This window comes from Mesocricetus auratus, unplaced genomic scaffold, assembly GCF_017639785.1.
Source record: "Mesocricetus auratus isolate SY011 unplaced genomic scaffold, BCM_Maur_2.0 Super-Scaffold_6730, whole genome shotgun sequence".
Taxonomy (NCBI): Eukaryota; Metazoa; Chordata; class Mammalia; order Rodentia; family Cricetidae; genus Mesocricetus; species Mesocricetus auratus.
In genome coordinates this window covers 12,665,706-12,693,531 of record NW_024429184.1, presented here as the reverse complement: position 1 = coordinate 12,693,531, position 27,826 = coordinate 12,665,706, and the positions used below count along the sequence as shown (strand labels likewise).

At 49.8% G+C, this 27,826-nt stretch overlaps 1 protein-coding gene across 1 annotated transcript in view; it reads right to left on the bottom strand.

Annotated features, from left to right (window-relative positions):
- The window catches only part of Gabbr2 (gamma-aminobutyric acid type B receptor subunit 2), a 360,155-nt gene that overhangs the window by 223,573 nt on the left and 108,756 nt on the right, over nt 1-27,826 (bottom strand). Inside the window, exon 2 of the mRNA XM_040738666.1 lies at nt 19,243-19,380. Within this exon, the coding sequence (XP_040594600.1) occupies nt 19,243-19,380 (138 nt within the window). The remainder of the gene's footprint in view (nt 1-19,242; nt 19,381-27,826) is intronic.

Sequence of the window (27,826 nt, the reverse complement as noted above, 5' to 3'; positions counted from 1 at the left end):
ATAGTCTGGGTGGAATTGACTCGGATGCTCTTGTTTTACAGATGGCAAAACAAAACTCAGAGAGTTAGCTGATGTGGCCAAAGTCAACCCGGGCGGGGGCAGGGCTCTTAGAACACGGTTCCTTACCAGGAGGCTTTGTCGGGAGGCACCTGCGTGGGGAACGAGGACTCTCTGGGCAGATTAAAGATGGGAATGAGATTTCCTTAGAAAATACAGCACAGCACCAATGCTTTGTGCATGTTTGAGTCCCTCGGATGATCCAAAGACAGGAAACAAAAATCATATACTTTCTTTTTTTCAGTGCTGGGAATTGAACTCAGGGCCTCGTACTTTATTGGGCAACTTATTAGCTGTCTCTCCAGCTCTGCATTGTTTTTAAAGAGAAGATTCTTTGAGTTGTTGGCCAAAGGAGCCCCGTGGAAGCCTCCAAACAACCCATGTCATTGCCAAGGTTATTAGTTGCTCTCCACAGACTGCTAAGTCCCATTGCTGAAGACAACGCCTACATAACTTATTGCACATGGAGAGGTAGAGCTGGTGCCCACCTAGAGCCTTCACCCCTACTGACAAGTGTTCCTGGTATGGAAAAGTACTCTGCAAGCTACAGAGGAGCAGGGTAAACACCAACCAGACACAAACCCTTTGATCAAAATGGGGGTCTGCCTGCCAGGTACACTCGTGCATAGTGACGCAAAGCTTGTGGGAGTGACCGGCCAGGGTCTGATGGGTTTTAAGGCCACTGCATGAGGCAGACTCCATCTTTGATATTGCTTGGGTGACCAAGGAGGTGAGACTAGAAAGGTCAGGGTCCTAGGGGAAATCTAAGTACTCCTCAGTTAAAGGCAGCAGTAAAATCACTCCTGGCCGCTTTTGCTCTGCTCCTAGATCGGTGTCTAACTCAGCCATCGTCAGAGAAGCTTTATCCCTGGTAGACGATACCACAGCTGGACAATGTGCCCAGAGTGAGAGCCCTTGAACGCTCAGTTCCAAATAGGACGTCTCTGTCAAATCCCTCACCTCAGGGCTCAGGGGGCCATGTGGAAGAGGAGGCAGAACACTTGTCAGAGCTAGCGGGGATGGAGGCCACCCAGAAACAAAGCCATCCAAACATAGCAGGACCAGTGCACATCTGGACTCGCAGAGACCGAAACACGTCTAGGCCAGACGGGGCCCCAGTGCTAAGGGAACTGGACACGTGTCCCATCCCTAACCCACAAGCTAGCTCCAATCGATAGCCACCCACAAAGGAAAAAATAGTTTTCTCCAGTGGGGTCTCCTCAGGTATCCAGACGACTCTTACAGACAGATCCCATGCCCAGCAGTATACGGCCAACACAAAAGGAACTCAAAGACAACTTTTTGAGGTTCTTTTTCTCATAATGCATTGTCTGGACATTATTTAATATTTAGTTAATTTCCCTTCCAGATCTTTTTCTTCTGTTAGTTTGTTTCATTCTATTCCCATTTTAAAATTTCATCTTATTTATATTATTACTATTTTTAGATGTCTGTTTGTATTCTAAAGAGAGAGAGAAATACAGGGTGTGGATTTGGGTGTGAAGAGAATTGGAGAAGTTGGGGGTGGGAAACTGTAATCAGAATATATTGCACTTTATAAATACTTTTGTAAATATAGCTTTTGGCTTGGTTTGGTTTTGGGGGACAAGTTTTCTCTTATGTATCTCCAGCTGTCCTGAAACTCAAGTCTGTAGACCAGGCTGGCCTCCGGCTCACAGAAATCTCCCTGCCTCTGCCTCCCGAGTGCTGGGATTATAGGCTCATGCCACCATTTTTGGACACTATAAGTACTTAAAAAACTTCTATTGATGGGATGGGGAGACATCCCAGTGGGTAAGGTGCCTGCCGTGTAAGCATGAAGTCCTGGGTTAGGATTCCTAGCACCTATGCAGAAGACAGGCATGCCACATACAGCAGTGACCAGGACACCAGGTAAGTAGAGACTGGAGAGTTCCTGGAGTTCACTGCCCAAACAGTGTAGCCAGTTGGTGGGCTGCAGGTTCAGTGAGAGACCCTGCCTCAAAGTATAAAGCAGAGAGAGACTGAGGAGGACATCTATCCATTATCGACCTCTGGCCTCTAGAGGCACCATCACACAGATTTTAGTGCACGCACACCCAGAGACTTTACTGTCAAGTAGAAACTATATACTGAGTGCATACAATATTTTAATACTAATTAAAGACCAGTTGCTTGTCACCTGCTTTATGAAATAGCTTTAATTTATTTATAGACAATAAATAGTGAAGTAATTTAATCCTTGCTCTTTTAAGAACTGTCTTGCTACGTGACATCCTGTGAATCTCAAAGTTTTCTTCACTTGCCTCAACATTTCACCTTTGTTTTATGTAAATAAGATCACAAGACAAATGCGGCTATCTCCAATCCTTTTAAGTTTGTTTTAATGAAAAGAAAAATGAGGACATGGGGAACAAGAGAAGGAGCCAGGGCTGGGCAGCGTGGTGGAAGGGCAGAGCTCTGGGTTTCGGCTCTGACAGGCCGGGCCCAGCGCTGCCTTCTCTTTCTCTTGTAGCTTAGAGCAAGCAGCCTCCCTCTTAGAACAGGGTGGCACACTCCTGTTGTGGGGCTGTGAAGGGTCACACCAACAGGGGTTTCAGTTGCAGCCACCCCCGTAAATCCCAGCCTCTGGACTCGAAGGTCCAGGGGTTACGCTAGGAGGCCTAGACACTGAGTAAGGCCACTGACCTTCCCCACCAGGCAGAGACATGGCGCTTAACCAGCCTTTCCAGAACCTAGTCTCATGATGGATGAAAGGCTGGCTAATTACAAAAATAATAATGATTATGTGGCTCTTCTAATTGTGTACAATTAGGATGTATGTCTTTAATTTTCCCTTAAACTTCTGGTAAAACGTTCTATTTCCCCTCACAGCTGTGCAGGTGACAAACTCAGGAAATTAACAAATTGCATCTGAAGCCTCTCAGCTCCCTCGGCCCCTCTACACTTTGCTCTCAGCCGACATCTTTAGGGGTAACTGAATTCTTGTGTGATCACAGCTGGGAAGTCAATACCTTTTAATTACCACGCTGCAGAAATCGTGCCTCTTCAAACTAAGCAATAGTGGAAAGGCTACATTAACAGCCCCTCCTTGATGATAAGGTTGATGACTGCCCTATGTGCCATCCTAGAACCTTCATCCAGGGACTGATGGAAGCAGAGACAGATTCCCACAGCTAAACACTGAACTGAACTCCTGGAACCCAGTGACAGAGAGGGAGGAGTGATGAGCAAAGGGATCAAGACTGTGCTGGTGAAATCCACAAAGACAGCTGACTGGACAAGGGGGGAGCTCTTGAACTCCAGACTGATGGCTGAGAGGCCAACAGGGGACTGATCCAGACTCCATAAATGTGATGTCAGTGAGGAGGCCTCAGAAATCTCTGGACCTTGGGTAGTAGATCAGTGTTTACTATGGTGTATGAATGAACTTTGGGAACCCATTCCAAATAGAGGGATGCTCTCTCAGCCTGGAAACAAGGGGAAGGGCCTAGGTCCTGCCCTGGATGAAATGACAGACTCTGGAGATCCCCCCAGGGAGGGCCTCACCTTGGGGAATGATGTGGGGACTGGGTATGGGGCTGGAGGGGGGCTGGTGGAGGGGCAAGGGAGGAGGGGTGGGAGAGGGAGCTGGAATAGACATGTGAAGCATTCATGTTTCTAATTTAAATAAAAACATATATTGAGGGAAAAAAGAAACAAAAATACAAAATAGAAAACAAAATAAAATGCTGTGAAATACAAAAAAAAAAAGAAAGAAAAAAGAAATTGTGCTTCCTAGTGTCATTGTCAGATCAACACCTCTAATGTGTCACTAGGCTGAGATCACGCCTGTAAGAGGAGACATGTTGGGGCCCAAGCTAGACTATTGCAAGACTCAGTGTTTCCAGTCTCCAGGATGCCCCTTGCCCTCCCAGCTCATTAGACAAGCTCCTACACATCTGAGGAGGCCCACTCACAGACACTTCCCCCAGGGAGTCCTCTCTGCTTTCCTAGTGCTGCTCCTGCCTTTGCTGTAGGTGCTGTGGGAGCTACGGTGGACAGTCGGGCTCACATTTCTTATTCCCTGTGGGCTCTTTGAGGGCTTCCAGTGGAGGAGAGGAGAGGGAGGCAAAATACCTCTGTACTTTCCTCTGGGCAGAAACTCACACAGAACAGAGCCCAGAAGCAAGGAAGGCCGTTCCTCTGAGAGGGGGCTGGGTCTGCATCTCTGAGACCGGCTCAAAGCCCTGTGAAGACGAAGAAAAGATTCAGAGACGCTTTCCACGAATTGGGAGGTCATCCTTGTGGGGCTGGCTCTGAGACCTGGAGGGGCTGCAGAGGCAATGAGCCCTGCTGTGTGACATCGGAGAACAGGCCCCACCCCAATTCTGCAGGGCTAAGATCAAGGCAGAGGCTGGATGGGCAGGGGTTTTACAGGGAGGGAGGAGGTGAGGGCTCCCAGGCCCACAGGGCTGTGAGCCCCGTCTGATGGCTTCTGCCTTGTCATCGGCCACCCGGGTCAGGCCTCTTTTCTCGTCCTCTCATGTACATCTTCTGCTTCCCAAAGGAGATGAGGTGCCCGATCCCCTATGAAGAAGCTTCTAGAAACTTCTAGGCCAGGCCAAGGGTGGCCCAACCACAGCTCACCAGGTGGCTTCACCATGTGACAGTGCAGTGCAGTGTGCCCTTTCTACCTTGAATGTCTGCAGGACGGGACAAGCACACAAGGCGTGATGAAAGAAACATTTGCTTTCCTATCATAGGTGGCTATCCCACCAAGAGCCAATACCCCATAGAAAGTCCCGTGTGTGTGTGTGTGTGTGTGTGTGTGTGTGTGTGTGCATGCGCGCGTTCATGCATGCATGTGTGCGCATCCCAGAGCTGAAGCTAGAATCACTACATAACCTTTTCAGAGGGGCTCATTCAAATCAGTGTGAAGAAGCAACTTTCAGCAATAGAGGATTCAAGAACAAACCAAAATCCCACAAAGTTCCCTGCTGTGGGAGGCAGCCAAGAAGATGACCATGGACTGTCTGTCTTCCAGGGTGAGAGAGAGAGTCACCAAACCCACAGGAAAGTAGAACTATCTGTTGTATCGAACAGACACCAATCCAGCACCCTGCCGCAATTCCAGGTGAACCCCAGACTCAGCTTTACATATTTATGGATGGTTTCCCCTTGGATTGCTTTTATATTCTCATGTGGGTAACTGATAGCCAGTTTTCCCATTCAAGGCACTGAAATAAAATAAGGAATTGGATCAATTGAAAACAGCACACAAGTTAATAACACAAGTGGCGAATTTTGGCAACATTGAGAAATTGGCTAGTGACAAAGCTTGGGAAACCCAGGTTCAGGCCTCATGAAGGAAGGTGACCAGAACACAGGGACCCCAAGAATGAAAACCTTCTATCCATCAAGTCTTAATGTGAAACTAAACACTTATAGAATGAGCCTGACTTTTACCTATGCACTGCAATTGAACACTACAGAATGACCTAGAAGAGCCAGTGGGTCTTTCCAGAGAAAGGGACTGGAACAGAGAGGTAACAGAAGGAATAGGGCTGCTGATTTCAGCAACGTTTGGACATTCTTGTGCTAAGTAAACCCCTTATCTCAATTCAAGCCTAACTGTGAGTCCTCTGTTCTCTCTGCTAACCCTAAGTGATTCTTCATGCCAAGCATAGTAAATTGGCTTGAGCCTAGTTGTATCAGCAGTGGGCTGCTTGTCTGCTGGACGAAGAGGTTAAGGAAGTAAGGAGTGAGTGTGCCAAGATCAACTAATTATGTCTGTGTTGGCACAGAAAGAGAAAACAATGTCATGGACCCATTCACCTATGTGACTTCTTGGGCTTGTCCTACTCTCCATTTCATATTCTCAGGACCAGAAAGATGGACTTGCCCAGGTTCACCCACAAGCTCATGGCTGGGCTGGGCTAAATCTATATTCATCTCCATGTGGCCTGCTAAAAACCAAAGCAGATCGCCACCCATGTCAGATTATGTAATTTCAGATAATCCTTGTCAAGCATGATTACCCACAGCATCAGCCAGAGTACACAGAGCCAGGCTGAGCACCGCCTGATCCAATTCATCACAATGCCTGCATGTGGATGCCCTGGAATGCCAAAAATGAAAACAAAACCGCTTGCAGAAAGATTGTGTGGAAGATGTCACTGTGACAGTCACACTCTCAGACACTGGAGGCGCTGCGGCTGGGGACTCTTGACTACTGATGACATGGAAGACAAGAACCGTGCCAGAGTGCAAAGCAAGCTTCTCATTCAGCGTTCGTTGAAACGAACAGAATTGAACTGAATTTGATTGTTTTCTTACTCTTTCTGTTTGTTCCTCCCTCATTCTGGGTCCTGGTTTCCTTCTTGTTCCAACGAGGAGCCCGCACGGAGTGGTTTTAATTTCAGATCCAAGACTTCATGATTTTATAATTAACTCTGTGTTTAATTTACAAAGCAAAGAGAAACTCTTTCTTTAGGCGAGCAAATGAAAATGGCTGGATAAGAGCCGACGGTGCCAGAAGGGTCTCCCCCAGCTTGCTCACAAAGACATTTATTTACCCTAATTGTTTTATATCCCCATTTAGATATTAGCCTTTCACTCTCCGCTCTTTCTAATCAAGTGCATTCATTAGTTTCTTCATCCACTCAATGAAGCCTTATATTTTAGAGGAACTATAGATGTGTTTTCTTTGACCCCAAAATCCCACTTCTAGGAAGTACGTTGGCCTAAGTGTACACACGGACAGCGTTACTCCAGAAGCCTGGAGCTGGTCCAGACGCCCATCGGCAGGGGTTGGCTGTGTGGGCTCTGGTGCAGCCACCCTGAGAAGTGCTACCTGTCTGTGGGAAGAATAAGGGATGGCACTCTACAGTGACGAATCCGCGAGGTTGGGAGAACTCAGTGAGAGAGGAAAATCAGAGCAGGGGCAGCATGCTGCGTGGAGAGTATGCCCTTTCATGGAAGAAGGAAGAGAAAGGGATGAACATATGTCTGCAGTTAAGAAACACTGCAAATATTAACCTTTTTTAAAATAAATAAAAGGTCAGCTATAAGGACGACACGGACAGCATGGACGAGACCTGGTAAGGGTCAGGAGCTCACCACTGCACCTTCCTGTGGGATTTTTGACTCTGAAACCATACAAAAGTTGTTTACAATTGAAAAAGTGAAATCATTCAACAAGATGAAATGGATCAATTCCTGGAATCTGAAGACACAACAAAGCAGCCTGGAAGCAGAAGAGTGCCTCTCTGGCAGGCTGTACCTGGGTGTACGTCTCTACCGTCTCACATGCTCACGCATGCGCACAGGCTGTACCTGGTGTACGTCTCTACCGTCTCACATGCTCACGCATGCGCACAGGCTGGACCTGGTGTACGTCTCCACCTTCACACATGCTCATGGGTGTACGTCTCTACCGTCTCACATGCTCACACATGCGCACAGGCTGGACCTGGGTGTACGTCTCCATCGTCACACAGGCTCACACATGCGCACAGGCTGGACCTGGGTGTACGTCCCCACTGTATCACATGCTCACACATGCGCACAGGCGTACACACGCCACTTCTGGTTCTGAATTAGCTTACAGACATCAGAGTACCTTACTCCTAGAGTACAGAGTGATATTCTCCTAGACCACTGCAGTGTCTTCACCGTGTGTGTGTGAAAAGGGCTGTAACATTTGCTATCATTTAACGTGTAATCCTCGTGTCAAATTCTGTAATTCCTTCTCATTTTACAAATCCAGGACCCAAGCTACAGACACGCCTGCTGGGTAGCTCACTGCTGTTCTGCATGCCTATTTTCGTCTTTTTTTCTGTCTAGAACACTCTCCTGCCTTCTCATGGATCCTGTTGTTTTCCATGGCATCGATAGCTTTGAAGAATACAGGCTGGGTGACTAGCAGAATGCCTCTCATGCTCAGTTTTAGTATATTGTAAAGTTCTTTCTTCAAGCTTTGCTCACTGGAAAAACCCTTAGGAGTAGTGAACCCCAGTAGCAAGGGTGAGCATGCCCAGGAATCAGCTCTAAAATATCTTCTGCTTGGAAGAATCAGGGCTGCTTGAAGAAATGAAGTGGGTTTTTTTTGTTTTGTTTTGTTTTTCGATTACAGAACTGCAAGACATCTACTGGGAATTGTGGCAGGAGCGTTTGCTTAGCAAGGCCTTAGGTGTTCTCTCTCTCTTCTCTGTCTCTCTGTCCTTGTCTCTCTGTGTCTCTAGCTCTTCCTCTCACACATACAGTCTCTCTCTGTACCTGTCTCTCTTTCTGTCTCTGTCCTGTGTGTCTCTCTGTCTCTGTTTGTCTCTCTCACACGCAATACACTATCTCTCTCTGTCCCTGTCTCTTTTGTCTCTGTATGTGTCTCTGTCTCTCTCTCACACACATGCACACACACAGAGCCATGCACACACACAGAGCCATGCACACACACAGAGCCATGCACACACACACACATGCCGCTGCAGATTAAAGGAGACTGAAGTGTCAAAACAGGACTGTGGCTCTTCAAGTGGATCTTGATTATCCTCTTCACCTATAAATAAATGCAATGCAGACATTTTGGGGACAAGAGGAAAATCAGAATATAGACCATCTATTATGTAATATGACTGTGGCACTGAGTTGTTTTGGTGGTAATGAGCCTATTATTATTATTATGTAAGAGGCTACAACCACTCTTAGGGGATTCCTGCTACTGTATTGGGGTGCAACATTATGTCTTCAAACTGATGTCCAGTGCATCCTCAAAAAAAAGTGGTCCTATACGGATGAGCATGAGATGGGGAACTGGTGTGTGTGTGTGTGTGTGTGTGTGTGTGTGTGTGTGTGTGCGTGCGCGCACGCGTGCTCATGCACAGCACACACATGTGATACAGGTAAAAGGGGAAAGACTGGCAAGGGGAGACATCTGGAGAGCAGGGTCACGGGTATTCGCTGCCCATTGTACTTCTGGGGGAGAGAATTTGGGAGAAATGTAAGAAAGCACTCACAGTCCCCAGTGAAAATGTCTCCCACAGACAGTGTACACAGCCACCACACTTAGATGAAATGCAGAGGCTACCAAAGAATCTGAATGGAAACACTGAGGCCCCTTACAGGTCACAGCCAGACACTAGGCACTGACTCTGCAGAGGGAGCTGACACCAGCAAGTAGGATGAACACTGTGGAAGCTTGAACAAGGACGGTGCTTCCAGTGGTGGGGGTTGGGCGGGCATGGATGTGTTTGTTAGAAGCCATGGGAAGTCTTAAGCTGTAAACGGGGGTTGTATCTTTTTTTCTGTAGATCTGAATGAAGAATTGGGTCATTTTGCTGTGCTAAAGGTCTTTCTACCCATTCCTGCAGGGACAGCTGAGTGGTTCAGAGGTCACTTAAGACAGGCAAGCAACCTCTGCCGCCTAATGCATACTAAGTCAACATGCTATCTTCCCAAACTATGGGATGGAATAAGTGGAGAAATTTGTGTTTCTATTCCCGTTTAGGCATGATTTCTAAGTATCTAACCTAGGATTGTTTTTCTCAAGTGGAGCCCTTTCTGCTGTATGAGGCTTGGGCCCTCATCATGGAAATACTAAATAATTTAAGGTTCTTTGTAAACTGATTCAAAGCAAAAGCCTTCTGTATAATTCACAAGTAATGCAAGCTACGCGCTAGGAAAACAACCAGTTCATTTATTGTAAGACCACTGGAGTGGAGCTATGAGTGGGAGCTTGAAAGGTTTGGCACATCTAGCCTCGGAATCTACAAGGATCATCTATTTTTATACACAACAACTTATTGGAGGGGAAATAAGTTTAAGTGGGGTGTGTACCTGCGTGTTCCTGCCATTGTGTGAGAGTGTATGTGTGCCTGTTTGTATGTGTGTGTATGCGCTTGCATGTCCCCGTATCCCTGTATGTGTACATCTGTGTGTGTGTGTTTGTATGCCCCTTGCCTTTGTATCTGTCTGCCTGTATATGTGCACATGTGCCTCTGTGTATATGTTTATATATATCTGTGTGCTTCTGTTTGTATGAGTGTCTCTGTATGTGTGCTTGTGTGTCCCCATGTTTATACCCCTGTGTGTATGTATGCACCCGTTTGTGTGTGTGCCTATGTGTCTCTGTATGTGTGCCTGCGTGAAATGTTTCACCACAATACAGCAATACGGTAGCAGGAATCCCCTGAGAATGGTTGCATTCTCTTACATAACAATAGGATCACCACCACCAAAACAATTTTGTGTGTGTGCCTCCCCTGCCGTGTGTGTGTGTGTGTGTGTGTGTGTGTGTGTGTGTGCACATGGATCATGAATAACTTCCGATGGGAACCCTTTCCGTATAGAGTCCTGGGCTAACCCTGATCCTCTGTAGACAGGCTTCTACCCATGCAGGCTGCAAAGACACAGGGTCTAGACTGCGCACGGCCTCCGGGAATGCAGTCACAGTAGTACACCACACTTTCACCTGCAAACGGCCTAAGCAGGGCAATCTGTACTTCCTGTCCCCCTCCAGAGATGTGTGAGTGTTCCATGAGATTGTGTGGCGGACAGCAGCCCAGCGGCTGCCAGCAGTGACTCTGGAGCTCCTTTGGGAGCTCACCCAGCCTCTCTGTGCCTTAGTTTCCTCGTCTGTTCCGCGAGGAGAGCAATTATGTGTACTTCATAGGTTTGGTGCGTGAGGAGGAAAGGGCCTCCACAGCATTAGGAGCCACGCCTGGGCACAGGCCATGATGATGGAGGTGTGTGGGTTTTGTAACAGGCCACCTTCACTGGGACAGGCTAAGCAGCCAGGTCACCATCACAGACACCAGCATCTGGTTCTGCCTGCACCGCCCTTATCTGACCCAGGGAAGCACTGCATCTGGTATTCTGGGGTCCTGCCTGCTTGTACCCTGGTGCGGGGGCTCCTTTTCTCAATACACACCACAGTTGCGCCAACGACCAGCCGCCACTCCTGTACCGTAAGTACTTGGAGTGATTTATTTATTTTAAATGAATTATTTACACCCTTCAGACTTCCAGAAAGCAGCCGAGGTAATTGACGGGGAAAGACGCATCAGCAATGAGGCCACTGGACTTCCACACTGGGAGCTGCTGTTACATTCGGTGCTGTGGGCTTGAATTAAAAATGGGGGTCAGAACCTTGAATTGAATCTTCAGTCAGATTGACAGGGAAGATACGGGCTGGGTCTGCGGCAGGAATAGATTGGGAACAGCCATGCACTCGAAAGCATCCCGTTCCTTCCTTAGCCAGCATCTGTGGCTGGAGAAAACTCAACCAGGGGAAGGGCCCATGCCCTGTAGCAGCCTGGAGGCTTGCCCCGCCTTCCTGGCAGGTTCTCCGCTCCCACTGTAGTGTTCTGAGTCACCTTCATGGTTTCTTATAGCTCATTTCTGCACACAGCTTCAACTCTGGGGACAAGTGGAGACCTATAAATCCTCAAGAGTTTCCCCCAGCCAGGGACCAGCTGGCATCTCAGCTCACAAGTGCACCAGTGGGGCATTGTGGGAACTCACAGTCTGTAGAGGGTGTCCGCACATTGCTCCTCTCTGTCCTTGAGTCCTTTCCCACTGCCTCAGAGGAAGGGCAGGTGTTTTTGCCCCATTTCACAGACAAGCTCAGTGAGGCTCTGGGAGACTTGAATCTGCCATCCTGCTAGGGAGAATCGTAAGAGGCACAGTCGTTCTCGATTTCAGACCTCTGTCGTAGCTGCTGCACCTGGCTGCCAGGTATCCCCAGGTTCCCCTCTCTTCTTGTGGTAAGCTTGTCTGGGAAAGCCTGGAAGGGCACACTGCAGGTCCTGTATCTAGTGAGTGACGGGATAAACGAACAACTCAGTATGAGCCACTGAATGATTGAGTGAGTGTGTGAGTGTCTGAGTGAGTGAGTGTCTGAGTGAGTGAGTGTGTGAGTGAGTGAGTGTGTGAGTGAGTGAGTGTGTGTGTTAGTGAGTGAATGAGTGAGTGAGTGTGTGAATGAGTGAGTGAGTGTCTGAGTGAGTGAGTGTGTGAGTGAGTGAGTGAATGTGTGAGTGAGTGAATGAATGAGTGAGTGAATGAATGAATGAGTGAGTGAACCAGTGAGAGGAGAACCCTTCCTCCAAACAAATGACAGTTTAGATGCTAAGGGGCAGTGAATCCCAAAGGCCCACGAGAAGCTGTCGCTTGAACTCTGTGCTGTAACCTCACACACAGGACTGGGACTCTGCCCAGCTCTACGGCACAGAAGGACCTCGGGCAGGAAGACTGATGAGGCACGTCTGTGGGGTGCCACCGCATCATGGGGGACGCAGGATTGAAGACTGGGAAGACATTCACCTGGGTAGCTAGGCCTGGGGAGGCAGAGCGGGTACCCTAAAGCTGGGAGATGGGAGGAACCCAGGAATTCACCAGCAAATTCCAGGGAAATCAGGAAAGGTTCCAGGAAAGGAACCCAATTTAAAAGCAGGCCTTACAAGGAGAAGGAGAGGGAAGGGCTGACAGGCAGCGGGGCTGCCTGAGTGGGCAGCTGAGCAGGGGCGAGGTGTGCTGGGCAGCCCAAGGTAAAGGGCAGATGAGGAGGAGGGGCAGGCCCTATGCAGAGCGGTGTCTCTCAGCCCTGTGTCCACAGCCACCCCGGGAGTGGTCCTGCCTGGAGACAGCTCCCTGTTTCTTTACCATGAAAACCCACTGAGGACTCCTCCTCCCGCCTATCAAGAGCATTCAGGCCCAAAGTTGCCAGCCTTCTCCGTGTCCCGTGCATGGCACTCTGTCCGGCTGGCTCAGACAGCTGGTCTTTGTTGTACCTGGCATGCTATGACTCATATGGCTGCATGCTATGACATGGGTGACGACTTTCTATAGTCCCCCATTCCTGGGTCTCTTCCGCACCCTCCCTCTGCTTGGCCCACAGAGCACGCTTCTAATATTGATATTGCTCGGTTGCTCCGTCTCTTCCTTTGTTTTTGATGACTCCAGAAGGTAGAAGCATCTCATAGATTATTAATGTTCTAAATGGCTCCTCTGGAGACCAGGGCTGAGAAAGGCTCCAGCCACCCTGGATCATTGGCTTCTGTTCTATTTCTTAGACAGCAGCAGTCACTGCAGGAATGACACTCCAGTGCCTAATCACACTGCCATCCTAAATGCCTTCCCACCCACTGAGCCCTCTGTGGCCAGGGCAGGGCAGCCATATGAGTTGGGCTGTGGCAGGATGTGGCTCCTGGGGGTGGAGGGGCAGAAGTGTGACCTTTGAGTGAATCCCCGTCACCCTCAACCCTTTTGCTCCGGAGATCTGCAAGGCCAAGGAGAACGAGCCTTGAGGCCCATGCAGAGCAAGCAGAGAGTGATTTCAAAACTCCCAACAGCTGCCATCAGATGTCGGCTCCGACTGAAGGAGCCACAGCCATCAGAAGAGTAGCTCCTCTTTCATCATTCATAAAAATCCTTTCGCTTGGCAAAAGAGAGAGAAGCCCTCATTCACTCAACTACACCTGCAAGAGACACAAGTCAGGCTTGCAATCCCCATCTTACAGAAACGGGAGTCTGAGAGATAAGACAAAGTTCTCCAGCAAACGTCAGTGTGCCAAGGGGTGGCACCCTAACGGGAGAGGATGGGAAAGGCCACACCCTGCCTACAAATCCACCGACAGCTAAGCCCCTCCCGGCACCTGTGAACCCACCTCAAATTCTACAACCCACAGCTCAGTAGGAAGTATTTGATTTCTCAGGCAACCTACAGTTTAATAAAATAATCATGTGAGAACATCAAACCAAATCACAAAATTCCTGTTCCTAGGAAGCAAATGGTACTGACTGGCAGGCAGCTCAGAGGGAAGCTGGAGTGTGTCAAACAGCCAAGGGCTGGATTTAGGGGTTTTCCATGTTTTTTTTTTATGTCAAAACCTAGCAAGATTTCCAGTTTGGGGCAATGGAGTCCTGAATGCACTGGGCCTTTACTGGCAATGGGCGGGTGGAATCAACCCCCTCCACTGGAACGGCCCCCGGGCCTCCATCGCTACAGCTTCGCAGGAGCTTATCTAAGGAGACAGGTCCTGTGGGAGCCAGATCTTTCCTGCTCAAGAAGCTCCCCGGGTGTGACCAGGAGGCAGGGTGGCGACTGGAGAAAGGCACCTAACAGTTAATCATCTACCACAGAGGCTTTTAAAGGACAAGCTCTTAGGGATCTGTGTTTGCAGTTATCTTGAGCCTGACCTTATTTTCGTCCTCACTACGGTGGTGGTTTGCAAGCTGAAGCTGCCCTTGGCCTGCGCCTGAGAAGCGGGGAGATCTGTCCTGCTCTGAGGCTACCTTTGCCTCCACATCTTGGTCAAGCTACAGAATCTCCATGATCCTTGCCCTGCTTCCAAGTCTCATGTCTTTCCCCAGCCCAGGCTTCAGCAGGGCAGGCAGGGCTGCTGCTGCTGCGTGTGTGTGTGTGTGTGTGTGTGTGTGAGTGTGTGTGCACATTTGTGCACTTGCGCGTGCACGCTTCCCAGAGGAAGGCTTCTAAGATGTACCATGAAGGATGAGCAGGCTCCTGCTGGGAATAAGGACCCCAGAGGCCGAGGGAGCAGCATGTCCTGAGGCCAGCAGCATGAAGAAGCGGAAGGTAGGCTGGGGAAGTGTCCTTGCCACACACACAGTGGGACTTTGCCTCAGTGACTCAGGCCAGTATGCCCCAGCTGCAGTCTTTTAGGAGTGCCTTTGTGTCTTCCCCGCCCTGTGCAGCAGAGCTACTAAGGATCCCTAGAGAGGAGCAGTCCTAGTGAACACCTGGCCACCAAGTCTCCAGGAGCAGAGTGCACGCGTTACCTGAGCTGCTGGCACTGGGCTGGCCCAGGGCGAGCAGTGGGTCATTGGGGTGTCGAGGAACCATCTAACTTAGTCCTGTACAGAGTGGAGCCCCAGGGTTTCTTCCTTGAAGCAAGCATATCACCAGCTCCTCACAGGGGCTGCAGGCCGTCAGTCTGGTCCCTCTACTCCAGGTTCAGTCTTCCCAGGGCAGACTGGGAAGCATAACTGCCGCCTACTTAGCAAGGGACCACCATGACTGGGCACGGGGACTGTTGACATTCTCTCCTAGGGGGAGGGGCTCAGGGGAGTCATCAGAGCCTCCCCTGAGTATCCAGCCCCTCCTCAGAGCTGGTGATGTGCAGTTATGCCCTGTTGTGTGGCCTCACGGTCTAGGGATGGTGCTATCGCGTGGGAGCCAGAGAAGATGAGAGGATGAAGGGTTCCCTCTGTGTGGCTGCAGGGAAGCCGTCATCCATGCCGAGTGAAGACCTTACAGTGAGGCTGCTTTGGAGTCTGTAATCGCTCTCGCACATGCTATGTAAACAAGTCCAGTAAACGCATTGGTTCCCTGGGGTGAGCTGGGGTGGAGCCATACTTCGGCTTGTCATCAGAACTACAGGAGGAGTAGATGCTCACATCTCTCCCAGGGAAGGAATCCCCTCTATCTTCCACTATTCCCCCTCTTACTCCCATACTGCAGATCACCAGGCACTCTCCCAGGTAGCCATGCAGCTTCAGAGACCAAACCCTGGCCTCCTGGGCAGTCCCAGCATGCTCCCTTCTTTGGTCCAGCCAGCTCCTTCCTGCTAGTACCCTAGTTGGTCTCCCCCTTTATGACACCCAGATTAGAGCCCTGTATCATGCCCAGGATCTGCCTGGGATGGACGAGGAAAGAGTTACCCTTTCCTGGTCCTCACGCTGGGGTGTGGGAATTTAGGCTCCCAGTGACTGAGTGACTCAGATCAGGACAACACAGGATGAGCCTCCCTCACAGCAGGCCCGAATCAAGAAGCACGGCAAAAGGCAAACGTTAAAATTAACCTGTTTCAGCACCAGCGTGAGCCTTCACCCCAGTGGTGTGTGAATCCCTATTTTTGTGGCCTGAGAAACAGAAATGGCTTATTCTCACTCCAGCATTCCAGGTGGGCCTCTGTCCAGCAAGGGCCCCACACTCTCAAGCAGCAGTCAGAGCTCTTGGCCCAGCCCACACCCCAGAGCAGGTTCTGAAATAAGTCAAGGCATTAAGCTCCTCCAGCAGCTGCAGACCCACCCACCCTTTGTGGGTGAGCTTAGCCTCCAGAGAGGGGTGGAGGCAGCTTGGGAGAGCCATAGTTCGGATGCTAACAAATGGGTTTACACTTCTGTGAGTGAAGGAGGGAGGGAGGCTTACAGGCTGCCAGGCCACTCCCCACCAGGATCAAGATCTGTCTTCCTCTTGGAGTCGAAAGCAGAGTGACTCTCTTGGGCTTACCCTACCATTCTGTCCCCTCGAATCACTGAAGCACCCAGATATGTCTAGCACAGCCCAGTTCTGGGTCCTTCCGCCTTTGCATCCCGCCGGAGCCTTGATCTGGCCCTGGGTCCTGGAGAGAACGCCAGCAGCCAAGTGGTGGGCTGCACCTGAGTGCCATCCAAGAAGCTGGTCAGAGACGCACAGCAAATCCGCAGAGGGAAGGGACACAGAGCTGGCAGGCGCGCATGCCTGATGCGGCCCTAGAGCCAAGGCCACACTGACCATGGTCTCCATGGAGGCTTTGGGTTCTTCAGCCTACCTGTCCTCTGCCCTTGGCCCCGTGTTTACGGAGCCTCCCGAAACCAAGAACGAAGTCCAGAGAAGGCGAGCAACTGGACCACGGTCTTACAACAGCTGGGGATGCCTTGGGGTGATAGGCAGGCTCGCTCTCACATACCCTGCCCTGTGCTGGCTCCCTGAAAGCTATGAGGGTTGCTGCTTCTGGCCTCCTCTCCTGTTGGAGAGGCCCACACCCAGTGCATGAAGGGTCATTGCTGCCCAAGGCCATGCACGTTCCCACTGCCTGATATTGCATTCCCCCAGCTGTGCTCTCCTCTGTATCACCTTCTCCTGCCTCAGCAGCAACTCTGTGTCACCTGCCAGGAAAGCTCGTGTGGGCCAGGCTCAGTGGGCCACCAGCGCTGCACGGTGCTCTGCCATGACTTGTACCTCATCTTCTCTCTTGAAAGCTTGGACTCCATCTGCAGCACCCACAGTTGCAGACCTGTCTGCCATGACTTGTACCTCATCTGCTCTCTCTCTATCTGCAGCACCCACAGTTGCAGACCTGGACTCAGGGACTCAGGGACTCAGGGACTCAGGGACTCAGGGAAGGTTCCTTTTGGTGCCCCCTCACCATCCTGACTACTCAGCTCCAGTCCTGCAGGCCCTGAGCCCCGACTTCTGTCCCCAAACATGCAGACTCTTCCTCACCACTGGCTGACTGTCTGAATTCGTCATCCCACTCATGCACAAAGATATGCTTCCCCCAAGCAGCCCTTTCCCACCCTTCACATCTCAGATCCAGTGTTACCGTCTCCCAGAGGCCTTTGCTGAGTGCCTGCACAGTAACTATTTAACCCCACACCCTTGCTTGTTGGGAGCACAGCTCTGTCTTCTTACAACAGTGTCATTGCAAGGGCCAGCCTAGTTGAATTTAAATATGGTCTTATTACTCATTAGCTGTGAATCCTTAGGCAAGCTCCACAGCCTGTGTGCTTCAGTTTTCTTATATATAAAATGGTGATGAAAATAGACCAGTAATAAAGACTGAATTAATGCACAGTAGGGCTCAGAGCAGTGTTTGGTGTAAGGCAGACTGCAGGGACAATCCTTAGGATGACTGTTACTTCCTTGTTTATTGCCTGGCCTCTTCCTAGTATGTAAACTCTGACATGATGGGGACCATTTCTACCCTTCAGTTCTATATTCCCAGAGCCAGAATTCCAGGCAGAAAGGAAGTTGCCTCAAATATTTGTTGGTTGGTTGGAAGGAAGGAAGATAGACAATGGGTGGAGAGGTAGATGAATGGATAGATGGGTAGCTGGATAGATACTGGATAGATACTGGATAGATGCTGGATGGATGCTGGATAGATGATGGATGGATGATAGATAGATGATGGATGGATGATGGATGGATGATGGACAGATGATGGATGGATGATGGATAGATGATGGACAGATGATGGATGGATGATGGACAGATGATGGATGGATGATGGACAGATGATGGATGGATGATGGACAGATGCTGGATAGATGCTGGATAGATGATGGATAGATGATGGATGGATGAATATATAGATTATGGATGGATGGATTGATGGAGGGGTAAACAGATGAGGGATAGATGGATGGATTGATAGGGGTAAATAGATTACACATGGATGGATGGGTTGATCAATAGATGAGGGATGGATGGATGATGGATAGATGATGGATAGATGATGGATGGATGATGGATAGATGGTGGATGGATGGTGGATGGATGATGGACAGATGATGGATGGATGGATGTATAGATTATGGACGGAGGGGTTGATGGAGGGGTAAACAGACGAGGGATTGATGGATGGATTGATAGGGGTAAATAGATTATACCTGGATGAGTGGGTTGATCAATAGATGAGGGATGGATGGATGGATGGGTAAATAGATGATGGATGTGGAATGTACATGGGTCACCACCACTCATCCTCATGGTCATATCTTTCTATATTTTTCTTTCCCATTCCAAATAACAGTTCTCATTGTTGAGCCTCATTAACAACCAGCTATACACCCCTGAAATAAATATTCAATGGTGTAAAAGTCAGCTATGGTAAAAAGCCAATATCTGGCCAAGAGCCTAGGAATGGCTTAATGAAGAAAAGGGCAGTCAAAAGAACTTCAGTGGGGAAGGAAGATCAAGAAGGGAAGGAGCGGGGGCATCTGACACATGGTACAGAGGATGGGCTCAGAGGCAGCCCTGGGTGCGTGCAGGGCTGCTGCTGTCTGGGGGTGGTGCTGTCTGGGGGCGGTGCTGTCTGGGGGCGGTGCTGTCTGGGGGATAGGTGAAGGCGGTCCTGTCTGGGGGCGGTGCCATCTGAAGTGGTACTACCTGGGGGCAGGTGCCTGAGGCATGGTGCTGTCAGAGAACACCACTGTGGAGTGGGTGACAAGGCAGAGGGGATCATCTGCACAGGTAAACTGATAGAACTTCACGGGCCTGCAAGTCTGGTGAGGGAGTCATCAGCGAGCACTGTGTCTCCGGACGCACAAGATCGCACATAGAGTTCAAGGACCTTAGTATCTTCTGTGGATGGACAGGCCAGGGGTCAGGCCAGGGGTGAGGGCAGTGGGTGGCCGTGCAGCTTAGGAACCACATGATGGAAGGCCCATTCCCACTAAGTACTCGCGGCCCACAAAGACAATTTCACTGTCTGCCCTTACCTGCACCAGATTCCAGCCTTGGAGGGACTCGGCGATGATAGATGTGACAGACGGACAGACGCCTCCAAACACCATCAAATGGTTCGGCCCATACTTTATTGCATCATAGAAGGCTTTCAATCCCTTTGCATTGTCACACTGCGGAGAAACAAAGGAACAAGGCCTAAATTAGGCACGGGTTCTCCTGAGCCAAGAGTCCCACAGCAGGGTCAGACAGTCAGCCTGCCATCATGGGAAACCCTTAGGCCTCAGTTTACCCAGGGTGGACTGTTCCACCCAGCCCTAAGTCCAGGCCCTGAGCTTAGGGAAGTTTTGGGTACCACACCCCAGGTCCTCTCGAAGCACCGTCAAAACCTCTGCCCTCAGCCGTCTCTTTTCCACACACAGAGGAAAGCCACCCCCTCCCCAGCCGCCTTTCCACAGTCATTTACAATTTAGAAGATGAGGCCACACTCTGGCTATTGTGAAAACAGCAGAGGACAAGTGTTGGCAGGGTGTGAAGAAACAGCAAGCTCTGTACAGTAGCAGGGATGACATAAAGCAGCTATACTGAAGAAAACAGTATGTCTACCCCAAAGTCAATGAAGAACTACCACATGGTAGAATAACTCTGCCTCTACAGGGGACCCCTGAAGAACTGAGAGGAAGGACTGAAAGATATCTGTACCCCATGCTCAGAGCAGGGCCAGTGAGTCTTGAAACATGAATAACTCTGCCTCTACAGGGGACCCCTGAAGAACTGAGAGGAAGGACTGAAAGATATCTGTACCCCATGCTCAGAGCAGAGCCAGTGAGTCTTGAAACATCTTGAGAGTTTCACACTTGAAACATCTCAGAGTCCATCAACAGATGAAGGAGCAGGCAAACTACAGTGTGCACACACAGTGGAAAACTATTCAGCCTTAAAGAAGGAAGCAATTCCGACACACGATACAGCCAAATTAACAGTGAAAAAGCAGGAAAGGAGACTTCTTTCCTGTGGCCACATTGGAAAGTAAGAGAAAGAGAGTCGTGACCCTCTAGTTCATCTTCAAAGTCCTGAGGTGAGATTGAAGGTTACATAGGGGCTGGGGATGTGGACACTGGGGATGTGTACACTGGGGATGGGGACACTGGGGATGTGGACACTGGGGATGTGGACACTGGGGATGGGGACACTGGGGATGTGTACACTGGGGATGTGGACACTGGGGATGGGGACACTGGGGATGGGGACACTGGGGATGTGGACACTGGGGATGTGGACACTGGGGATGTGGACACTGGGGATGTGGACACTGGGGATGTGGACACTGGGGATGTGGACACTGGGGATGTGGACACCTAAGCAGCCCGGTCACCGTGTGGTCCCACCCACCACTGACCCATGGTTGCCTGGGTTCCCATCTCACCTTGCAAGGTGCTCTAACAAGTTGCTAGAACTGTGATACCTCTTTTCTGAGAAAGCTCCTCCCCTAGCTGCCAGCAAGCTCTCGGTCCCTTTCTCCTCTCAGCATGAGATTCCCGGGGGAGTCCCATTACTTTGGGGTCCATTATTTCAACAGTCTGATAGTCAGATTGAAGAACAAAAGAGCCTCTTTAAAATACCCTCATTTCTGACAAGCCAGTTACTGAGTGATGCCACTCGTGTGGAGTACCTTGAGTGGACAAATGGGCGGGTTGCCCGATGCCTTGGCAGCAGAAACTACCATTGTGTTTGGGGGGCGGGGAGCAGACAGAGTGGGGGGTGGGGATCACTGCCCAATAGGTTGAGGGCTCGAGTATGAGATATAGCATAGGTCTGGAGACTGAGTGTGCTGTGACAATATGAATGCATTTAATGTCACAAGACACTAGAAGGATATTCAAATGGTAACTTGATGTGATGGCAATGGATCCTACGCACACTGCTTAAGAGCACTGGCTGCTCTTCCAGAGGACCTGGGTTCAATTCCCAGCACCCACATGGCAGCTCACAACTGTCTGTAACTCCAGTTTCAGAGGACCCAACTTTGTCCTCTGGCTTCCACAGGCACATGGTGCACAGATACACATGCAAACAATGTACCTATATACATAATTTAAGAATTTAAAAAAAGTTAGGATATTTATGGGCAAGAAAATCTTTGAAAACTAGTGCATGGTAATAGATGTTGAAATTTCTGAAGATGTGGGCTCTGGTCAAGTGGCAGGCAGCCATCCCTCCAGCCAGATGACCCCCAGCAGGGCCATTAGGAAATACTCAGGAATAGAGGAAAGAGCCACAGAACCACTTCTCTGTGTTATTCTCGAGACTGGGTTAATAGTGATTCTCTTCTCAGTGAGAGCCCTGCTTCTCAGGATCTTACTCCTCCCCCCTCCCCACGACTCATCAACGCAGGCCTCCCAGTCTCCTTTCAATCCCTAAAGCCAAAGGCATCTTGAAGGGTGGTGGTGGTGCACGCCTTTAATCTCAGCACTTGGGAGGCAGAGGCAGGCGGATCTCTGTGAGTTCGAGGCCAGCCTGGTCTACAGAGTGAGTTCCAGGACAGCCTCCAAAGCCACAGAGAAACCCTGTCTGGAAAACACCTAAATAAATAAATAAAATAAAAATCAAAGGCATCTCTTTCTGGCCTCTGGGCTATTGCACTTGCTGCTTCCTTGCCAGAAACACAGCCCCAAGTCACCTCTCATCAGCCAGGCCTCCCGACCAACCGTACCCACCCCCATCACTATCTAGACAGGCATGTCCATGGTGACTCTGAGGCTCCACCCAGTCCATGGTATCTATGAATTGAGTCCAACATCAAATCACAGTGTTACTTAAGGCATTGTAAGATTGCTTTGTGATTTTTTGGGGAGGGATGGTTCTGTAGTGTGAATTTTTAGATGATGTCATGCTATTTATCAAAGGCCGGCCTCCAATAGTCACCCTATATTCTGTTTGTCTGTCTGGATGCTAACCGGAGGGCACGGACTGTCCGTTTGCTTCACCGTGGTCTGCTCACGGCTCTGGTCTGGATTTCAGGTCCACCCTGTCTCTCTATGTTTGTACGCTGTCTTTCTTTCCATGCATCCATGGTCCCCATAAGTGGCCATCGTAGGGGTGGAGCAGGGGTTTGCATATAGGATAAACCCACACCGAAGCTCTGTCCTCAGACCTCAGAGGCCGAGGCAGGGAACCATAGGACGTCTCATGTGGTGGGCACCACTTAGGGGCAGATCAGCCCACAGGATCCAGGAGAGCCAAGGGGATGCTCGGAGAGAAAGCAACATAAGGTGCGAGGTCAGAGCAAGCTCAGGCAAGGCATCAGGGAAGAGAGAGAAGTAACCCAGCCCCACAGTGCCCCCCTAGGCCAACTGAAGAGGCCTGCAGAAGGGGAAGGAAGATCCTGACTGCCCCACTGGGGAGTTTGGACTGGGGGAAAGTTAGGAAAAAAGAGGGGCGGGAAAGGAGAAAGGGAAGAAGTTTGCGATGACGGAGGAGAGACCTCCCCCTTCATGTTTCTTGGGGTCCTACGCTGAGTACCCGACTCCACTCCACAGCTGAGGATGCCTCGCCCTCCAGAGAGCAGAAGTGTATAGACATGGCAGCTCAGGGTTCATTTCTCTGCCCCGATTTCCTGAGCCATTTCTAGTTTGAATACATGTCTGAAAGGAATTTCCTTGTTTTCTCATCTAATGGCAATCACACTGCAGAGCTGCAAGATCTATTGTCAGAGCTGTGTGAAAACAATATTAAGGACAATGAGCTTTATCATACTTGTTTGTTTAGCAACATCACCCATCTGCCCAAGATGCTATATCAGCAACAGGGTTGGCTGCTCCTAAACACACCGCTCCTGGCTTGGTCAGCTCCCACGTCTCTGCATATCTGACAAGCCCTTACTGCAGCTAGAAGCCTCTCCCAAGGCTACCAAATGTTGGCCTGACCCAATTTTTCACCAGACAAGGAATGGCAGATAGGGGTTTGGCTCCAAAGGCCTTCACTCCAGAGTGTTACTCCCAGGAATGTCATTTCCTGGCAAAAGGGATTTTGCCCATGTAATTGAGGTACTAATTAGCTGACCTTAAATTAAGATCCGTGGAAGCTCACCATAGTCCCAAAAGTCCTTAACAGCAGAGACCTTTGGCTGGGGCAACAGGGAAATTAGAGCTTGGAAGCATGGTAGGGCCTTGTTAGTCATTGTGAAGAAAGTCATGTGTCAGGGAGAGGAGGGCTCGGCCCTGAAATGACAAGAACCTCAATCCCGGGGCTGGAGATATGGCTCAGCAATTAAAAGCACTCGCTGATCTTGCAGAGGACCCAGGTTCAGTTCCCAGCACCACACTGGGTGGTTCACAATGCCCTCTTCTGGCCTCCATGAACACAAGGCATGTACACAGTGTGCATACACACATGAACATTGGAACTCACACACACACATGAAATTTTAAAAGACATTTTAAAAGATACTAGATTCTGCCAGGAACCCAAACTAGCATAGGAGGAGGCCTTCTCCAGTAATTTGGGAAGGGACCCAGCCCTGGGTTTGGCACCTGTCTGGAGTCACAGTCATCAGGGAAGTGAAAGCAGCCTGCCTGGGCAACTTAGCCTGTTTCAAACCAGCCAGACAAAGATGTAAAACTGAGCATCTAGTCCAAGCACAGAGGGTTTCCCTAGCCTGTGCAAGACCCCAAGTTCGACTCCTAGTACAACCAAACTAAATAAATATATGCAAATAAAGACTCGTCCCGGGGATATTGAAAGCTCAGAGCACATGGCTCCACAATGCCATGCCACGCCTGCAGGCCCGACACAGATCTGTGAGCGATCAGATGAGCGAGGTTTAGACCCCCACAGTCGTGGTGATCTGTTGCAGCGAGACAAGAAGCTAATGTCCTCAGGTGGACTGAGAATAGCAGGATTGGCATAGTGAGCTGCCCTCCATTTAGAGAACTAGCCTCATGCATATAGCCGGGTCCTTACTGGTCTACACGGTGCCAAAGCCGTTTCCTCTATAAAGTGATAGACCTCAGGAGGTCTTGTTTTGAATGTGCTGATGTGGCAAAATAAAGACTCCTGTGCCCTACTCAGCCTTTGTCCCCCTCTCTGGGCATGCGTCTGGGTGATGCCATCTATCCCAACCACCTGCACTGCTCCTGCTGCAGGGGAAGAAGAGGAACAAAGGGAAACGACTCTCCTCCATCTTGCCAGCGTTAGGAGGGGATTTCTGTGTTCCCTGCTTCTAATTATTAGTGAACTCAGAGAGTGAAGAGAAGGTAAAAGCTAAGCGTTCTGGAAAGACCATTTCCCTCAGACAGGGCTACAAGCAGAACCGCCTCTGTGTCAGAACTCTTGGCCTAAGGCAGGAGAACTCAACTACTGGAGACTAAGACCTCTTCCTCCCCTGACAGTGCTAAAGTCACCCAAAGAAATCTTCCTACCCTTGTACCTTTCTCCCCACACTCCGTGTTTTGTTAGGCATAATCCGTACACATGCATTTGTGAGTGTGTGTGCACGAGTGCGTTTGTGTGTGTGCCTGTGTTGTGTGCATGTGAGTGCATGCGTGTGTGTGTGTGTGTGTGTGTGTGTGTGTAGGCCAGATGTCGACATCTGTCTGTTCTGTTTCTCTCTGTGCTGGCTAGTTTCTGTCAACTTGACACAAACTAGAGACATCTGTAAAAAGGTAGCGTGACTGAGGAACTGCCTCCATCAGATTGGCTCGTGGCATGCCTGCAGGGTCACTTTCCTGCTTTTGATGAGGAGAGCCTAGCCCACTGTGGGCAGTGACAACCCTGAGCAGGTGGCCCTGGGCCATGTGAAGAATGTCATGTCTGTAACCCTGAGAGCAAGCCAGTAAGCAGTGCTCCTCCATAGGCAGTAGGCAGTTCCTGCCTCCGGGTTCTGGCCTTGGTTCCCATGGATGCTGGACTGTAACCTGTAAGACAAATTAACCCCTTTCTCCCCAAGCTGTTTTTGGTCATGGTGGTTATCACAGAAACGGGAAAGTAACTAGGATGTTCTCTATTTTTATTTTAATTTTTTAGACAGAGCCTCTCGTTAAACCTGGAGCTAACAATTAGCTAGGCTGGCTAACCAGTGAGCCCCAGAGATCCAACTGTCTCTGCCCAGCTCTCCCCCTCCCTCCCTCCTTCCCTCCTTCCCTCCTTCCCTCCCTCCCTCCCTCCCAGCACTTCTGTTACAGACACATGCCACTAAGCCAAACTTTTATGTGTATGGGTGCTGGGGATTTGAACTCAGGTCCTCAGGCTTGCATAACAGGTACTTTTCCGACTGAGATACTTCCTCAGCCCTTCTTTATTCAGTTATTTTTATTATTGGGGTGGAAGGATTTAGCATGCCATGGCATGCATTTGGAGGTCAGAGTATGACGTCTAGAGTCAGTTCTATTCTCCCGTCTTCATGTGGGAATTCATCTCAGCTCTTCCGGCTTGGTGATGAGCACCTTTATGCACTGAGCTGTCTTGCTGGCCCTCTTTTCCCTTTTTTGAGGAAGCGCCTCACTGCATAGCACAGTCGGGCACGGAATCCCACATAGGTACCAGACTGGCAGTCACCTCCCACATACAGAAATTACAGGCTCATGCCACCAGGTTTGGCTATCTATCTGCCCTATTTTAATGCTGCTCTCCCTAATTTCTGACTCTGAATCTTCTTAGTTGACATTTAGAGTCCCAAGATGGCAGACTTTCCAGCTGACCACAGCTGGATCAGCTTGGGGGCTTCAACCTCATCCCAGCAGGGGCCTGCAGAGTGAGCTGATTTAGAAGCTGCTGGGGTTCTCTCCTTTCCCTGTAGTCTGTGTCTTCCGGTACAACAGCATTGTCTTGGGGTGGGATGAGTTCTGAACTCCCTGGACACTCTGAGACAGCGTCCGCGTCTGTGCTACACATGGCCTGAGCCTCCATGAACTCATGCGTTAAAAGCAACCGATGTTTGAAGCTGAGGAAAGAGAATCCCAGAGGTCCTTGCCAGAGTGTAGCTTTCCCGTGTGGCCTATGATGGACGAGGTGGCTGAGTGCACACCGGGGCGACTCACCAGCAGGTCACCTGCTGAGTGTCAATTTGCTCGATGGCCAGCTCACTGAAACACGGGAAACTTCTCCAAGCAACTTCCAAAGGAGGCCTTGTGGACAATTCCCCAGACACGGTTCACAGATTTGTCCTTCCAGCTCAGGTGGAAATCCGTTCCACGAGAATCCCACATCTCCCTCTGTCCCAAAGCACTGTGGATTGTCACCCATTCTTAGGGACGGCTCCTGCAGTAGCCAGGGCAGTGCTGGAAGCATCTGATATCCTACTTACAGCATCTGTCTGACAGCTTTTAATGAACCATTCCCTGGAGCAAACAGCAGCTTTGAGAAGTTATATGGTGAAGTGTTTTTCACCCATTTGGCTTTTGATAAATTGCTCTCAGAGGCCCTGATAGGGCCTCCAGGTCCTAGAAGAGGTGGGTTCCTCCTTGCCTGCAACCCCCCCCCCACTAGACTGTCCTCCGTTCACTTCAAGAGGGCATTCTGAGTGTTGGCATGGTTACCAGCGGCCCTGCATACAGGAAGGAATCCTACAGTTGACTCCTAACTCACTGGCCTGGCATGCACAGCCGGGACCATGACCACAGTCCCGCCAATGGTCACCACCTGCACATTCCAATGCACTGGTTTTGGTGCCAACAGCTTCTCCTTGCCTGTGAGAACCTGTCTCAGAGAAATCACCTGTGAATGCGGGCTCTTAAAATTCAGCCCTTATAGATGGGAATAGATCCAACAGCCGCGAAAATCATTTTTTTTTAATGAAAAAAGTAAGACCCCGGAATGAGTTCCATTTTCATTTAAATCTCATTTTTAAAAGAATTAGAATACTTCTTTGACTTGAGAATTTCAAAGGAAATGATGTTGAGAGTGAAAATGTTTTTTTTTCTTTTAAAAAATGCCAAGAAAATGTCAGAATTAATAACAACCCATTGGAGACCGGGAGCTAGTTCCCACAGAATGTCAGACTGGAAGGAGACCTTAAAAGCAAATGTGTCCAACCTGCTCTGGGGTTACAGAGCCCTCTTCACCTCTCCCACTGAGAGCAAGCCATGTCTGCTAATGTCCCTCTAGGGCCAGGGTCTCTTCTGACAGAGTTCTTCCTTAGCTTGGGTTGGAAACTACTGTTCCTTTTGCATTTTCTGTCCCAAAGTCCCATAAAGGACCAGATGGCGAGCATCTTAGTTTTCAATGGTCCTGAGCAGCAGCTTATTTCCACAACTGTAGTATGAACAGCCACAGATGATACGTGGAGGAGCGAGGGCTGCGAGCCAATAAAACTTTATTTTTAAAAGCTGCAGCAGCTGGGTATGGCCCAGGAGCCACATTTTCTTCACCCAGCTCTACAGCCTCATTGAACAATCAGGGTCCTCCACCTCAGGAGAGCCCCCCAGATACCTCAACCCAGCCCGTGTTACACAGAGATGGCTGCAGGCTAAATCACCCTTGGCTCCTCTAATCACCCCACACGGATGCTTCTGTCTGTGGTTAGTCCCTGGGCAGGCTTTGGAACACAAGTGTTTGGGAGTTGTGGAGGCTACAGTGGTCTCCAGAATACCACCATCTGCCTGGCAGAAAGCAATACGAGCT